Here is a 17,641-nt window from a genome sequence, read left to right on the forward strand (position 1 = left end):
TAGATTAGCCTCAGATCTTACAACAGTTCTGTAAGGTAGATACATCATCACTTATCTCCCTTTTACAGATGAGAAAGCTGAAAGAAGTTTGGAAATTTCCTCCATCACACAACTCCCAATGATTTTAATTGGGATTCAAACTTGTCTGATTCCTAAATTCAGATCATCATCCTGCCTGAAGAAAACAGTTTTCGCCTTAGAGAATAGATGGCAATGGGGACAAGAAATCAAGAACTAATGTTATCACATACAAATTAATATTGGGAGTAAAAATACAAGTCACTTATTTTAGGAGTAATCTCCCAAACAATTCACACATATACCCATCTTTAATATCTGTAATCATATGTTGTGTTTTGTAGAAGGCAAGTTTTATTGGTTTCATAATAGGCTTCATTTAATACATTTAGGGAGTGTCCTAGTGCATCTAGTGGCAAAATTAGGTGGATTTCATTGCTCCCTACATGTGACTAGAGCCACAAAAGACTTTGGATTCCTCGCTCTATTAGGAAATTTGTCCAGGTCCAAAATCAAAGAATGGACAGAGTTGTTAATCCTTTTTGCAAGGACTGACAAGGAGAGGTACAGGAATGGAAAACTGGAAGAACTTACGATTCTTGCATGAATTTAGTACTTTGCAGGATCCTCACTTAATCTTTTTTTTTCCTTGAAATATATTTGATATATAACCCTCACTGAATTTTATAAGTATAAAACCTTACAATTGGAAAGAATCTTCAAAATCATCTAGTTCAGCTATCCTGTTACGTACTGGAAATACTTCTGCAACACACCAATCAAAGGATCACCAGGCCTCTGCCCGAATGCCCTCAATAATGGGAAGTACAATCATTTATAAAAGTGTCTATTTCAGGACACCTGGGTGGCTCAGTTGGTTGGGCGACTGCCTTCAGCTCGGGTCATGATCCCGGAGTCCGGGGATGGAGTACCGCATTGGGATCCCAGCTCCATGGGGAATCTGCTTCTCCCTCTGACTTTCTCCCCTCTCATGCTCTTGCGCGCTCGCTCTCTCTCTCTCTCTCTCTCTCTCAAATAAAATATTTTTTTAAAAAGTGTCTGTTTCATTTATGGATAGTTTTGGCTAATGGAAAGTTCTTTAAATGAGCTGAAATCTTCTAACTTTCATTCACTGATGATGATTCTGAGCTATAAGACCCCCTAAACCAAAGTCTCCCCTATGAGCCTTTGCTATACAGATTACCCTTCTTGGTACTTTGTCCAGGATTTCAAATGTCCTTATGACCACAGCTGATCTTCTTGGATGCCATGGTAGGTTGTGCAGAGCCACTAAAAGTCAACAGTCAGGAGCGAGTGGGCCAAACCACTGCAAAACCCAGCAGTGTATCTGATCTCCCCTCCTCTGCAACACCCCCCGCCCCCCCCCCCGACCAGCCCCTGGAGGCAGCTCTCCACAGTGCTGAGCTTCAACTTGCCTTCACTGTTATCAGGATGGTGAGAATTAAAAGAGGCCCTCTCCAGTTATTCAATCATGCTTGAGATCTAAGGCCCTGACAATCCTTAGAAACCTCTTAGAAGAAACCCCCTTATCCATAAGTCAGCATTAGCATCTATCCAATATGCTGAAACCAGTCTTGACTGCTCCCTGTTCCTCAGACCCAAGAGAACTGACCATTCCACTACCTGGTCTAAAAAGGCCAGCCAGAAAAAAATTCTAGCAAAGCTATCTAAGTCTTAGTGGAAATAGATCAAGTGTAAATAAACTATCATCCTCTTCCATTTTTTTCTATAAATCTTTGATTCAGAACCTCCTCTCACAAACCATTCTGCAACCATTCTCCTTCCCTTCTATCTCCACCAATCTGAGAACACCCTGACTTCTCATCGCCATGCTATAGAGAGTGCCTCAAATGTGAGGAGGAACCAGAAAAATAGACCCAGATGCTGCCAGTAAATATAATTTGGGGCCATCTGTTCATGTTCAAGGTGGTTGCAGAGAAGATCCTTGGTGGCAATGATTGGATAGAAAAAATTTTTGTTGCAGAGTACCCAAAACATCTATATAAATACTTTCTGATAATGATAAAAGACATTAGTTATAAACAAAGGATCTATATAACCCTAACACACTATTTTCTGGACTTCTGTGCTGAAATCTTGTGAGAATCTTAACCTAAGAACTCACTATCAGTATGGGTAGAGAAATTCACTACTAGGTATAGTAAATTATCACCCTATGTATTTGAGAAACTAATGAGCGTCTGAAAATTTGAGTTAATTATATTTAATTGGAAAAGGACCAAGGATTTTATGGTTTTTTAATTGAGGAAAATTCTATATATTCCCAATAAATTCATAGTAAGATAAGCTTTTAAAAAAAAGCTTTAAAACATCAAAAAAAGGGGGGAGGGAGCCAGCAACTATAACAAAATGTGTAATGAGATTAACAGCACCTATGCTTTGCTTTATAGAATTCTTCTATACTCAGCAGATTAAAATACTCTATATTAATCTGTACATTTTTATCAAAAATCATCCAAAAGAAAAATAAGAATTAAACATTTATGACTGGAGTTAGTTGTAGTAAGGAATTGGATGTGAGTGTTTGACCGCTCTTTGTGCCTTCAAAGTTCTGCAGAAAATTCTGTCTTCTTTTGAGTTCATCCAAAACGACTGAATTATTAGATGCCAGACTCTGTGTCCTAAGGTATTAAAAATAACACAATTATTATCTTCCAAAAGGGCCTGGATTTCTCACCAAAGCATTATACCTTCATTTGTTACTTTGAAGCAGTATAACATTTACTAACACTAAGCTACACTTAGGTAAGTTAATCTTTAAAAATCTAAAGTGCTCCTTACATTTTAAAGACTTCACAATAGCACCTCAATTATTTAACACCTGCTTACCAAGAAGTTTCATGTTTTCAGAACATCTTTCCTCAGATCCAGTATCAATTATATTCTAGTCAGAAACAATAAGTTCCCAGGGCACCTAGCTGGCTCAGTCAGAAAAGCCTGCAACTCATGACCTCAGGGTTGTGAGTTCAACCCCCAGTTGGATGTAGAGATTACTTAAATAAATAAATAAATAAATAAACTGTTTTTAAAAAGACAAAAAAGAAACAATACGTTCCCTGAAAACCTCTCCTATACAACTGAAGTGTAATTTTTTTCTTTTTTGAGAAGTCCTATGAAAGAGAGAAGCCAACCATAAAGTTTTTCACATTGACAATGTTCCTTTCCAAGGAGCTGTAGGCTAAGTTAGTCCTTTATCTAACACACCTGTCTTGCTTCAGCCAAGGCACATTACTGTTTGGGCATTTTGCTTTTGATATTCCCCTTTTCCCACCTTGTCTCCTGTCTATCACGTGCTCGTTACATTGATATGCCTCAAAAATATGTCCTCCTGGAGCGCCTGAGTGCCTCAGTCGGTTAAGCATCTGCCTTTGGCTCAGGTCATGATTTCAGAGTCCTGGGACCAAGCCCCACATTGGTCTCTCTGCTCAGCAGGGAATCTGCTTCTCCTCTCCCTCAGTGCTCTCTCTTTCTCAAATAAATCTTAAAAAAAAAAAAAAATATGTGTCCTCCAGTAAGTGTTCCCTAAACAGCTCATCACTCTTAATTCCACATCTCTTTGGCAGCTGTGAAGACCTTCTGCTTTGTCTTTTTTTTTTTTTAAGATTTTATTTAAGAGAGAAAGAATGCACATGAGAGAGAGCACAAGCAGGGGGAGGGAAAAGCAGTTTCCCTGCCAAGCAAGGAGCCCAATGTAGGGGGTCGATCTGGCACTCTGGGATCACGACCTGAGCTGAAGGCAATCGCTTAACTGACTGAACGACCCAGGCACCTCTGTCCTTAAACTCTACTCCCAATGCGGGATGCAGCTCACATCCCTGAGATCCAGTCATGTGCTCTACCGACTGAGCCTGCCAGACACATCTCTGCTTTGTTTTGAGTTCAATTTGTTGTTTGTTGGTCTACCAACTAAGGTATAAGCTTCCTATAAGTAGCAGCAGCAACTTGTTCATCGCTTTCTCTCTAATTCTTGTAACAGGGCGCATAGATGATGTGCAAGTGCTATCTTCCCTCCCTTCTCTCCTACATGTCTTTTTTTTTTTTTTAAGATTTTATTCATTTATTTGTCAGAGAGAGAGAGAGAGGGAGAGCACAGGCAGACAGAGTGGCAGGCAGAGGCAGAGGGAGAAGCAGGCTCCCTGCCGAGCAAGGAGCCCGATGCGGGACTCGATCCCAGGACGCTGGGATCATGACCTGAGCCGAAGGCAGCTGCTTAACCAACTGAGCCACCCAGGCGTCCCTCACCTACATGTCTTTAATGATTATATTTATAAGTCTTTCAAGAGAACCATATTAAAAGCAATTTTCAAGAAATCAAATTTCGGGGCGCCTGGGTGGCTCAGTGGGTTAAAGCCTCTGGTCATGATCTCAGGGTCCTGGAATCGAGCCCCGCATCAGGCTCTCTGCTCAGCATGGAGCCTGCTTCCCCCTCTCTCTCTGCCTGCCTCTCTGCCTACCTGTGATCTCTCTCTGTCAAATAAATAAACTAAAACTTTTAAAAAAAAATCAAATTTCTTGGGGTGCCTGGTGGCTCAGTCAATTTGGCATCTGCCTTCAGCTCAGATCATGATCCTGGAGTCCTGGGATCAAGCCCCACATCAGGCTCCCACTCAGTGGGGAGTCTGCTTCTCCCTCTGCCCCTCACTCCACTTGTGCTCTCTCACTCTCTCTGTCTCTCTCTCAAATAAATAAATAAATAAATAAAATGTTAAAAAAAAAAAAAAAGAAAAGAAATTAGGGGCACCTGAGTCGCTCAGTCGTTGGGTGTCTGCCTTCGGGTCAGGTTATGATCCCAGGGTCCTGGGATCGAGCCCTGAATTGGGCTCCCTGCTCAGCGGGAAGCCTGCTTCTCCCTCTCCCACTCCTTCTGCTTGTGTTCCCTCTCTCTCTCTGTTAAACAATAAATAAAATCTTTTCTAAAAAAAAGAAAAAAGTTTTTCTCTAGATTTCACAAATCTAAATTCTCAGGTGCATGTCAATGAGTAATTTCCCTTATCTGTTTTGGGTTTGATTTTGGTTTTTATTTCTGCTGTTGACAGAGAGAAAGGGAACCCTTAGCTTGTTCATTTACACAACGATTGTTTACTTTGGAGACAATATGTTTTGATTTGGTACTTTAAAGATTTGATATGAATTAAACAATTGTTTCAAGCAGGAAAGATCTGTTCCCTAATAAAGAATTGAAGATATGTTTTAAAAATGCAGACCTCCAGGAGAAACCTGGGTGGCTCAGCTGGTTAAGTGGCTGCCTTTGGCTCGGGTCATGATCCTAAGGTCCTAGGATCTGCTCCACATTGGGCTCCTTGCTCAGGGAGCCTGCTTCTCCCTCTGCCTGCCATTCCCCTGCTTATACTCACTCTCTCTCTGCCTAAAAAAAAAAAAAAAAAAAAATGCAGACCTCCAGGGACACCTGGGTGGTTCAGTCGGTTAAGCATCTGCCTTTGACTCAGGTGATGATCCCAGGGTCCTGGGACAAAGTCCCGTGTCAGACTCCCTCTTCAGTGGGAACTCTGCTTCTGCCTCTCCCTATACCACTCCCCGCTGCTCATGGTCTCTCTCTTGCAGTCTCTCTTCAAATAAATAAAATATTTTATTTTATTTTATTTTAAAGGTTTTATTTATTTATTTGACAGAGAGAAAGAGATCACAAGTAGGCAGAGAGGCAGGTAGGGGGTGGGGGAAGGAGTCTCCCTGCTGAGCAGAGAGCCCGATATGGGACTCGATCCCAGGACCTTGAGACCATGACCTGAGCTGAAGGCAGAGGCTTAAACCACTGAGCCACCCAGGCGCCCCAAATAAAATATCTTAAAATAAATAAATAAATAAGCAAACCAAACTGTAAACAATGTGTAGGTCACCTCAACAGAATGGCAATGGCAAAGATTGAGGGATGAAGACTTCCAATTTTACTTTTAATTTCACAGATTAGTTAATTATTTTAGAGAGACAGAGAGAGAGAGTGGGAGTGTGCCAGCTGAGGGAGGGGCAGGGAGAGGGAGACTCTCAAGCAGATCATGTGGTGAGCAGGGAGCCCAACAGAGGGCTTGATCCCACGACCCTGAGATCATGACCTGAGCCAAAATCAAAAGAGGAGGAAACTCACTGCCTGAGTCAACCAGCTGCCCCCATTTTTACCTTTTACATTTTTTTTAAAGATTTATTTATTTAGGAGAGAGAGAGACCGCATGTATGAACAAGGGGAGGGGCAGAGGGAGGAGAAGCAGACTCTCCACTGAGCAGGGAGCCTGCCACAGACCTTGATCCCAGGACCCTGAGACCACGACTTAAGCGAAGGCAGACACTTAACTGAGACACCCAGGCTCCCTTACCTTTTACATTTCTGCATTACTAAATTTTTCAAAACAAAGTACACGATAATTTTATATAATAAAAAACTAGTAGGGGCGTCTCGGTAGCTCAGTTGGTTAAGCGTCTGCCTTCAGCTTGGGTCATGATCCCAGGATCTTGGGAGGGAGCTACATGGGGCTCCCTGCTCAGTGGGGAGTCTGCTTCTCCCTCTCCTTCTCCCCTGCTTGTGTTCTCTCTCACTCTCTGTCTCAAATAAATAAATAAAATATTTAAAAAAAAGAGTAAAGGGGCACCTGAGTGGCTCAGTGGGTTAAAGCCTCTGCCTTCAGCTCAGGTCATGGTCTCAGGGTCCTAGGATCGAGCCCCACATCGGGCTCTCTGCTCAGCAGGGAGCCTGCCTCCCCCTCTCTCTCTGGCTGCCTCTCTGCCTGCTTGTAATTTCTGTCTGTCAAATAAATAAATAAATAAAATCGTTTAAAAAAAAAAGAGTAAAGTTATACACCCTAATTTTAAGATGAACTTTTTGAAAACTATTTAAGAATATGAGGGGAATGTTCACAATGTACTATTATTTGAAAAAAGCACCATGCAAAATAGGAAGTACAGTACAGGTAAAACATTTAGACAAAATATATAGATCAATATATTCAGACTGAAGTGAGATAAATATATCAAATATAAAAGAATTTTCTAAAAATATGTAAATGGGGGTGCCGGGGTGGCTCAGCGGGTTAAGCCTCTGCCTTCGGCTCGGGTCATGGTCTTGGGGTCCTGGGATCGAGCCCCGCATCAGGGTCTCTGCTCAGCGGAGAGCCAGCTTCTCCCTCTCTCTCTGCCTGCCTCCCTGCCTACTTGTGATCTCTCTCTTTCTGTGTGTCTCTCTCTCTGTCAAATAAATAAACAAATAAAATCTTTTTAAAAATAAAAATAAATAAAAATTAAAAAATTAAAATTAAAATTAAAAATATGTAAATGGCAGGGTGGGAGCACCTGGGTGGTTCAGTCAATTAAGCGTCTGCCTTTAATTTAGCTCAGGTCATAATCCCTGGGTCCTGGGATTGAGTCCCACATCGGGCTCCCTGCTAAGCGGGGAGTCCGCTTCTCCCCCTCCTTCCTGCTTATGCTCTCTCAAATAAATAAATAAAATATTTTTTAAATAAAATAAAATAAATGGTAGGGTGATTATATAGGTGTTCAGTACTGGGGTGCATGGGTAGCTCAGTCGGTTAAGCATCTGACTCTTGAGTTCAGATGAGGTCATGATCTCAGGGTCCTGGGTTTGAGCCCCACGTTGGGCTCCAGGCTCAGTGGGAAATCTGTTTGAGGATTTCTCTTCCTCTGCCCCTCACCTGTGCTTGCTCGTGCATGCTCTCTCGCGCTCTCTCTCTCAAATAAATAGATAAATCTTTTGAAACACTTTTCAGTACTTCTCAAATATTCCATTATGACCATATTACTTTCATAATCTGACCAATGTTATTTAAACAGATTCCCATGGAAAAAATTGGTGGAAAGTAGCTGCAGCTCTTTCTCAACGGGTGTAGAACCCAAAATATAAGTGAAAACTTCCAACCCTCAGTTGAGCAAGTGTTTCATTTATAGCACCTCCTTCCTATTTTTAGAAATAATTCAAGATTTGGTAGTAGTAAATTTTGGTTCACATTAAAAATGAACTCTCTCCTATTATAGAAGAGATTTCATTATAATTTGGTGTCATTCATTCAGTAGAGGCTGGCAGAATTACATGGCTATAAAAAGTTTGTTCAGGAGTCTCCCACTAAGTAATTCAATACACCGTTGATTTTAATCATTCCTGAGGAATAGTGGCTAATCAAACACATTTACATACACTTACCGTGGGGAATCTATTCCACTATCTCCAGCCATGCTATGATTTTCTGTTCCTTCCAAATGACTGTGTTCATGTTGGATATCCTGAGCCAACACTGGCATATGGGAAGTGTTGAAAAGTTCTACCTTTTGTGTGAACTGCTTTCTCATTCCCTGATTCCGAGCACTCTGACTCCAGCTCGCTGGTTTCTTTCCTGTGTCACCAACTTGATTAAGTTGCAGGGTTTCAGTCTCAGAATCGGCTTTCCTCGTGCTATAGTAACCAAATATCCTTCCATCAGCAGAGGCCGACTCTTGTACACAGGTAGCAACGCTGTGTTCCTCTTCGTGGCTAAAACTGGGCTGAGTCCCCGAAATGAGACCACTGCTTTCTGCAGGGAGATTAGGTGTTTGGCTTTCACCCGGGTTAGTGAAAAACCCAGTGGGTTTGTAACATTCATTTTCTTTAAGCACCTGAGGCTCAGACCTGTGTATTTTGCTGCTGTACTCAGTCAGAGATCTCTCAGTCACTTTTTGTCTTCCCAAATGATTACACTTGCTTCTCCCTGCAAAGGAACACTGAACGTGGTCAGGCAGCATTTCACCTACGTCGTTGGTCTCGGAAAAGTCCTCCTCATCTAGATATAATGAACTACAGGCACCATCATCGTTATCTAGTTCATTCTGATCCAAGGCCTGGTTATCATCAGAAAGCCCTTCATCTTCTAGACCCACAGTCTCCACTTCCTGGACAAATGTCTTTCTCATTGCTATTTCTTCTAAGTCTCTGTCTTGACTCTCAGGTTGTCTCAAAGAGTTCGTATGAACTGGGTAATCCAAAAGACCAAGATTTTGGAACTGGTGTATTGTTTTATCAACCAATCTACAAGCAGGGGAGGCATGGCCTAAAGAGGAACCTTGTGATGGCAGGACATGCTGTATTTCTTCGGCCTCCCCTAATGCGTCCAAGTGAGAATAACTTTTCCTCCAGACTTCAGGGATTACCTCGTCTTTTCCACCGTATACATCATATCTCAACATGCTTTCCCGGAAGGAACAACATTCACCGCCATTTTGCAAAACGCTACACTGACCGTAATTTAAGAGGGGACCTCTGAAGTCATCGCAGAGAGGTTTGACGGTCGGGTTACTCATACAGATGGATTCTGCCATCGGTTTATCTTCACATTGTTCAGCAAGAGGCTGCTTGGTTTCACTCCTCAAGATTCTTGAGGAATCCAAAGACCTTGACCTTTGGAAAGGTTTTCCCTTTGGTCCAGCCTGACGGGGTTTCAGATCACTGGTCTGGATGTTGTGCACTTTGGTCGTTGGACTCCCTCGGTGAGAAAAGCCCTGGAAAGGATTACTGATTCTCTTCTTGTAAATCAAATGGGAACCCAGCGCTGATAAATTCTCAGCAGGTGGTGTCTGAACTCCTGCTTCATTTGGGCTAATTTTGGGGCTGGACTGTGCAGCAGGGATCTTGGGATGTTTCTCCAGTTTGTTGCTTCCTGGCTGAGGCTCGCTTCCCTGGCTCCCCGCTCTGTGCCTATTCCTCTGAGAATGGCCCCGCCTTCGAGGCTTCCCACACCGGCCCCGCCTTTTCCTAAGTCCCTCTTTTGAAGGATATTTATGCCTCATGGTCAGCCTATCAGTGGAAGTGCCCTGGCTATTATATTGTTTCTGTTCTTCGTATTTTTCCATTAAGACTGTATGTTTGATTAAGTTGTCAACGGTCAGAATGGGATTAATTCGTCTGATAATCTCATGTTCGACGTCTCGAGGGATATTGTCCAAGTTATCTTCATCTCGAACAGGCCATTCTTCTGGTGGGAACTGGGCAGAGAAACTGCTGTGTTCTGTTCTGGACTTCTCCTTCCTGGATATACTACGCCAGAAGAGGCTGAAGCCAAACTTCTTGCCTTTTTCTCTGTCTTTTGTGTCTGGTAACGGTTTGGCGCTTTCACTGATGATATTAACCCCAGACACTGAAACTGCTCGATTCTGTACCAAAGGTCTGGTTTCCTGAAGACCTTTCTGGCCATTTCTAGCCCTTTCTGCAGCCGCCGGTGTTGCCTCTACATCCTGAGCGCAGGGATCAGGGAAACACCTGCAAGACTGACAATGGGAAATGGGGGCAGCATTTTCTTTGGCTGATTCTGCACAGCTGGCCACGCCCACCAGATAGGTAATGCAAGTCGGCCGCTGACTTTCATCGGATAGGTCTCTGTTATTTTTGTCGGGGGGTGTATTTGTGATGAAGTAAGTCTGAGGAGTGACTATGAAGTATCCCTCTCCAGTGTGATAAATTTTCCTTTCTTTAATCAGGGTTCCCAAGGTGGTATAGAGAATATCCTGAGATGGAATTGCAATGCCTAAAACAAACAAGCATTTCGTTATATTTGGCATTAAAAAATATCTTACTGAGTGAAATCAGTAACGCAGAAATGACCATACATGTGCTTGATGAACCCACAGCTAACTGTAACACAATTAATAAATGTAATTGCATTGCGAAGAAGCATTCATAATAGTCACAATTTAACTGAGTAACGGGAATATAATTTGGTCCACACAAAGACAGGGCTAACTTAATGGTTAAGTAGAGAAAAAAGATCTGAGTCCTCTCGAATACACACAGCAAGTTACACAACCCCATCATGAATTTAAATTTTGACTTCAAGACAGCATTCTTGGAAGCAAACACAGGAGTTTTTGAAAATCACAGCTTCATTGCTTAAATGTTAAGAATCTAAAGAGAAAATGAAAAGCAGTCTATGCCAGGATGGGGGCAAACTACTTAATATCTGTATTATGATAGTTTTTAAAAGTAGGAAGGTAGCAATTTTAAAAGAAATTCCCTTTTCCAAATAGCAGGGTTCAAAGTTACCTCCTTAGCGCAGTACACAGCACGTCAGTCCCAAATAGCAGGGTTCGAAATTGTATTTACATTGTAAAACATGTTTGTATAACACCAGAAGAAAATACTTCAATATATCAACATTTCCTTTGGGTTGTGGTACTATAAGTGGTTACTATTGTACATTTTCTTGATTTTTCTATAATAAGCATATCAATTTTATAATGGGAAAATTAAAAATACTCTTCTACATCCATGCATTTTGGATATCATACAGCTGTGAGAAGATGGAAATAAATCAGTATATAATACAGAAAGATCTCCAAAGTTTTTTTTAAAGATTTATTTATTGGGGGGCACCTTAGGTTGCTCAGTGGGTTGAGCCTCTGCCTTTGGCCCAGGTCCTGATCTCATGGTCCTGGGAAGGAGCCCCGCATTGGGCTCTCTGCTTGGCGGGGAGCCTGCTTCCCCCTGTCTCTCTGCCTGCCTCTCTGCCTACTTGTGATCTCTCTGTCAGATAAATAAATAAAATCTTAAAAAAAAATTTATTTATTGGGCCTGGGGATAGGGAGGGAAAAAATGAAACAAGATAGGACTGGGGAAGGAGACAAACCATAAGAGACTCTTAATCTCAGGAAACAAACTGAGGGTTGCTGGGGGATGGGGTGGGAAGGATAGGATGGCTGGTTTATGGACATTGGGGAGGGTATGTGCTATGGTGAGTGCTGTGAATTGTGTAAGCCTGATGATTCACAGGCCTGTACCCCTGGGGCAAATATGTTATATGTTAATTTTTAAAAAGATTTATTTATTTGAGAGAAAGTGCGTGTGCACGAGGTGGGTGGGAGGAGTGGAGGGAGAGAGAGAAAATCTCAAGTAGATCCCCTCACAGTGCTTGGAGCCTGAGGCCGGGCTCAACTCAGGGCTCCATCTTTCGACCCTGAGATCATGACCTCAGCCAAAATCAAGAGTTGGACGCTTAAGCAACTAGGCACCCAGGGGCCCCCACCAAAATATTTTTTTAACTTAGGCAAGGTACAGACAGAATGTAAAGAAGGTTCCAATGTATGTTAGTAAAAAAAAAAAAATACATATGCTCAAATATCTTTTAGGAAAGTATATGCAGGAAAAGATAAAACAGTAGAACCTGTCACCTCTGGGAATTGGCAGTGGAAGAATGGGATGGTGGGGGAGAAGAGGAATTTTTTTTCTTTTTTTGCTTTGTACTCCTTTCTACGGTATGGTTTGTTTATGGCCATAAGCATTGTTTTTGCAAAAGTTCATCTGGAAAGTAAAAGAAATGCCCTTATCAAATTCATTGATGCAGGCCTTCTCCCAGCAGGGCTCTAATATAAGGTTCTACATTAGAAAGAAAAAAAAAAGTGGATCTCTCCCAGTTTATTTAAGAGGATTTATAAACAGAAAGCAGGCCAGGAACTAATAGAGAAAACTGGTCACGCTACCTGGGTAGTGTTGCTTCAGATGCTCCAACAGGGATTCCTGGGTCACCACGGTCTGGGCAGCATTCATATCAGACACAGCACAGCAAAGAACTTCAGCCAAAGGTACAAACTGAGATTGAGCTATTGGATTCATTTGTACGGGGAAGACATCACCTAAATTGGAGGTTAAAAAAAAAAAAAAAGGAAAGGTGATAACATTTATAGTAAAAACTATTTGGGATTAGTGAACCAACAATAAAAACTGAATGGCATGTGGAATTGCTATTTTTCTCATCAGTTCTTCCTCCCAATCTGGTAACAGGAACAATGGTAGAAAGCATAGAAGAAAAAGGCTTACATTCGGGGCCCCCTAGTTTTTAAGAAGTTTGTAGAATTTGTCAGTACTTTACATGCAAGAGATAGTAAGTTTCCAGATGAAAGTGACAAAGTGCTATCAGACTTTAGGTCAGACAATGCTTACATGGTAATTCATACATTTCGAAGCACTTTTTAAAAATCATATTAGATTTCTGAGGCAGGGAGGGATGGAATTCTCATTTCTTTACTTAAAATATAGAAAGCCGGGGTGCCTGGGTGGCTCAGTGGGTTAAAGCCTCTGCCTTCGGCTCGGGTCATGATCCCAGGGTCCTGGGATTGAGCCCCGCGTCGCGTCGGGCTCTCTGCTCAGCAGGGAGCCTGCTTCCCTTCCTCTCTCTCTGCCTGCCTCTCTGCCTACTTGTGATCTCTGTCAAATAAATAAATAAAATCTTAAAAAAATATATATATAGAAAGCCATAGGGGTGCCTGGGTGAGGCAGGCAGGGATGGAATTCTCATTTCTTTACTTAAAATATAGAAAGCCATAGGGGTGCCTGGGTGACTTGGTCGGTTAAGTGGGTGCCTTTGGCTCAGGTCATGGTCCCGGGGTCCTGGGATGGAGCCCTGTATCGGGCTCCTTGCTCAGCAGGAAGCCTGCTACTCCCTCTCTCCCTTTCCTACTCCCCCTGCTTGTGTTCCCTCTCTTGCTGTCCCTCTCTCTGTCAAATAAATAAAATCTTAAAACACACACACACACATATATGTATACATATATACATATATACATACATACATATATACATATACACATATATATACACATACATACACACACACACACACACAATCCATAGAAAGCTCAAGTAATTGTCCCAAGGTCAGAAAGCAAGTGAAGTGACAAAAACAGGTCTTCTGACTCCTAATCCAGCATTTTCATCATTCCATATTTTTTAAAAGATTTTATTTATTTGACAAAGATCACAAGCAGGCAGAGAGGCAGGTAGAGAGAGAAAGAGGGAGAAGCAGGCTCCCTGCTGAGCGGAGAGCCCAATGAGGGGCTCAATCCCAGGACCCTGAGATCATGACCTGAGCTGAAGGCAGAGGCTTAACCCACTGAGTCACCCAGGTGCCCCATTCCACATTTTCCTGGTTGGAATGATTACGAAGATTTGAAGAAGGAAAAGTCAAAAAAATTTTCCAAAACACGAAGACACAGAGCAAAACCATGGAAAGAGGAAAACACAAGGTATATAAAAGCACGAATAGAGTTATCCTGGTTGTATAGAGGTTAAGAGTTATTATCACACCAAAGTTGAAGACGGATCAGAAATGTAAGCTAGACTGTATTGCCTTTCCTCCTTGCCAATGTCTTTTTTTTTTTTTTAAGATTTTTATTTATTTGACAGAGTGACAGGAGAGAGGGAACACAAGCAGGGGAAGTGGGAGAGGGAGAAGCAGGCTTCCCACTGAGCAGGGAGCCTGACATGAGACTAGATCCCAGAACTCTGGGATCTGGACTTGAGCCGAAGGCAGATGCTTAAGGACTGAGCCCCCCAGGTGCCTCCTCCTTGCCAACATCTTAAATAAATGTTCTTAACCTGCTGTTACTCATGTTAGAGTTTTAGATTCTGCTGAGCATCCAAGGGAATCACTCAATTACTTGGAAATGAAAGACTAGGACACAGGAAAGAGATTTGGGAATCAACTAAAACAGAGAAGATCTGAATCTGAGGAGGGCATAAGTTCTTCAGTAGGAGAAATAGGAAGACAGCCAAGAAACACCGAACTGTGAGGCTACCTAGAGCTAAGAAATAGTAGAAATAGGGACCCACAAAAGCAAGAAGGCCCAATAATGGGTGTAAGAGGGAGAGAACCAAAAGTGTGAGAAAAAGAGGCTCTGAAATGACAGTAAAGCAACAGTGTCAAAATGCCTGAAAGGGATCAGAAAGGTTGAGGGAGGAGGAAAAAGGGCCATTGTATTTTTTTTTTTTTAAGATTTTATTTGTCAGACAGAGAGAGAGAGAGAGAGAGAGCACAAGCAGGGAGAGTGACAGACAGAGGGAGAAGCAGGCTCCCTACTGAGCAGGGAGCCCGATAGGGACTCAATCCCAGGACCCTGGGATCATGACCTGAGCCAAAGGCAGAGGCTTTAACCCACTGAGCCACCCAGGCGCCCCAGTCATTGTCTTTCTTGACTGAAAGGTGACCACTGGTGTCTTTCAAGAGAACTGTTGTCATAGAAAAGAACACAGAAACTAAATGTCAGGCTGAAGGGAAGGGAGTTAAGTGAGGAAAAAGGTAAGGTTAATGGATCCTCCTTCCAGAGCAAGGCTTCTTAACTTTGGCACTTCTGACGTTGGGGGCCAGATATAAGGTGACCAGTCATCTCAGTATGCCCAGGACTGAAGGGTTCCCTGGGACATAGGATTTTCCATGTGATAACCAAAAAAAATCAAAGGCAAACCAAGATGGTCTGCCAAGCCAGATAATTCTTTGTTGTGCAGAGCCGTCTTGTGCATTGCAGCGTGTTTAGTAGGGTTCTTGGTCTCTGCCACTTCTAGATGCCGGTAGCAACTCCCCCAGTTGCAGCAACCAAACAAGTTTCCAGACATTGCCAAACGTCCGCAGAAGGGATGGGGGGATGGAGACAAAACTGCCCCAATTATAAACCACTGTTCTATACCATTTGTTGGAAAAATCGGATTCTGAAAAAGGAGAAACAGAACACAAACCAGAAGGGAGTAGGAACAAGTGAATGTGAACGTGTGATTTTCTTAAAAGAAGAGCTCTGCACATTTGCATCCAAAAGAAAAGGCTTTGAGGAAACAACGTACCTGTTTCTCGGGAGACAAGACCAGTAAGACAGCAAAACCCTGTAGGACAGGAAATAGGAAAATGTGCAAAAGGCACAGGTAGAAGAACTGCCTTAGAAATAAGGAAGATGGGGCGCCTGGGTGGCTCAGTGGGTTAAGCCTTTGCCTTCGGCTCAGGTCATAGTCTCAGGGTCCTGGGATCGAGCCCCACATCGGGCTCTCTGCTCAGCAGGAAGACTTCTTCTCCCCTCTCCCTCTGCCTGCCTCTTTGTCTACTTGTGATCTCTCTCTCTCCGTCAAATAAATAAATAAAATCTTAAAAAAAAAAAGAAAGAAAGAAAGAAGGAAGGAAGGAAGGTATGAGTTCACCTGGACCTGAGAAAAGAATAGAGGATGCAGAAGACCAGCAATACACTGAAGCATAGAAGGAAACACACGTGAGCACAGCAAGATCATCCGATCTCTGCAAAGTTAAGGCAGAGAGAGAGAGGATAGGAATAGGAGGAGAAAAAAAACAGGAGTGAGGAGCTGAAGAGTGGAGAGGGGGATTGAAGAGCCATTCTTGGAGTGTACTAAATTTAAAAAAAAAATGAATACAAGGATTATGAAGGAGCCCTGAGTCTCCAGATGATTGAAGTGTGGAGTGTGGTTGGTGGCAGGTGACAATCTGGCATGAAAAGTGTGAGAGCCAGGGAGGCCAGGTGCTTCTGAAACTTTCATGTGATACGGGAATCACTGGGGCAGGGGGTGGGATGGGGTGGGGGAGTGCTAATGTGCAGATTCTGATTCAGAAGGTCCAAAGGAGAGTCCATGATTCTGCGTTTCTAACAACTTCCCAGGTGAGGTCTGCTTGGGAATGGTAAGAGGGTGAAGGTGTTGATAATCACAGTATTAAAGTAGCTAACCATTAGCTGCATGGGGAGTCAAGAGTAGCCAAAGGGAAGCCAAAGAATTGAGAAAACTTGGTTATACCATGCAGGTGACTTGCCCAGTGACAGCGAAGCCAATACATTGTACTAGTTGTTGAGGGGGAAGGAAGGTGGTGAGGACGGCAAGGTGTGAAGTGTTGTAGCCAGAGCTGGTGAGTGGCCTATGGTATTTATTGTATCAGACGAAGATAGAGGACTTCCATAAGGAAACTGAGAAGCAGTTCGCGTGCTTAAGCTTCTGTATCTGGCAGGCATGGGCATCTCTGAGCTGGAAGGTCACAACACAGGGCAGAGCTGCTGTCCGCCACCTAGGTTAGGGTCTCCTCTTGTGTGCTTGTGGCTATTCCACTGGGTGGACACCAGGATACCTGCAGCATTCTGAGACGCTAGGCTGAATGGCTAATCAATATTTCAAAGGGCAGTGATGAGAGATGGGATTATTAAACTTAGTGTCCAAGTGGGACATTAGCCGAGCTAAACCTCAAAATCCTTCTAGAAAGTCTACCTCTAAGCTAAGGGTAATAAGCCTCTGCCTCTCTTCTGTCCCTCTTTGCCTTTCTTTTTTCCCTCCGCATCTGGGATTTACTTTCTTCTCTTTCATCTCCCTCCTCAACCAGAAAAAGTACAATTTCAAATAGTTCCGTGATTCTTTAACATAACTCTATGTGCTTAATTTGAAATAAGTGACTTCAAACTTTTATAACCTTCTTCCTCATCTCCCAAAACAATCTAATAAGTGACTTTTTTCTTGTGTGATCTTGAATTACCTCCTCTCCCGTCCCCCACCTTCAAGCGGACGAAAAGTCCTTAATTCAAAGAGGGTGGAGAAAGTTCTCTCCTAGAGGGATAAGGGCTATAGTCCTGGCAAAGCATAGGGCAAAACCTAGAAAGGTTTTCGGTGGTTCAACTACACAACCCACATTAAAGACTCAATGCACCCCTACCCTAAACGCAGTCACTTTGAACTTTGCAATGCGGTAAGGAGGAAGCATTTAAAGGAAGGGAGAAGTGGCTAGAGTGTCAGGGTCTGACATCCCTGCCTGCCGCGCCCCCTGCCGGTAGCCGCCCATTTGGGGGCAAATGA

General features: G+C 42.9%; 1 protein-coding gene across 2 annotated transcripts in view; it reads right to left on the reverse strand.

Moving 5' to 3' along the window:
• Positions 1–2,201: 2,201 nt before the first annotated feature.
• STOX1 (storkhead box 1) overlaps positions 2,202–17,641 on the reverse strand; it is a 55,901-nt gene continuing 40,461 nt past the window's right edge. Inside the window, exons 2-4 of one of the 2 annotated variants that reach the window (XM_032841587.1) lie at positions 12,520–12,672; positions 8,222–10,571; positions 2,202–2,681 (exon numbers count right to left, since the gene is read on the reverse strand). In XM_032841587.1, coding sequence (XP_032697478.1) covers positions 2,534–2,681; positions 8,222–10,571; positions 12,520–12,672 — 2,651 coding nt within the window. In that variant the 3' untranslated portion in view covers positions 2,202–2,533. The remainder of the gene's footprint in view (positions 2,682–8,221; positions 10,572–12,519; positions 12,673–17,641) is intronic. The other variant, XM_032841597.1, reaches the window with a different exon arrangement.

The sequence above is a fragment of the Lontra canadensis genome, unplaced genomic scaffold (assembly GCF_010015895.1).
Source record: "Lontra canadensis isolate GAN:19392208 unplaced genomic scaffold, GSC_riverotter_1.0 scaffold3, whole genome shotgun sequence".
Taxonomy (NCBI): Eukaryota; Metazoa; Chordata; class Mammalia; order Carnivora; family Mustelidae; genus Lontra; species Lontra canadensis.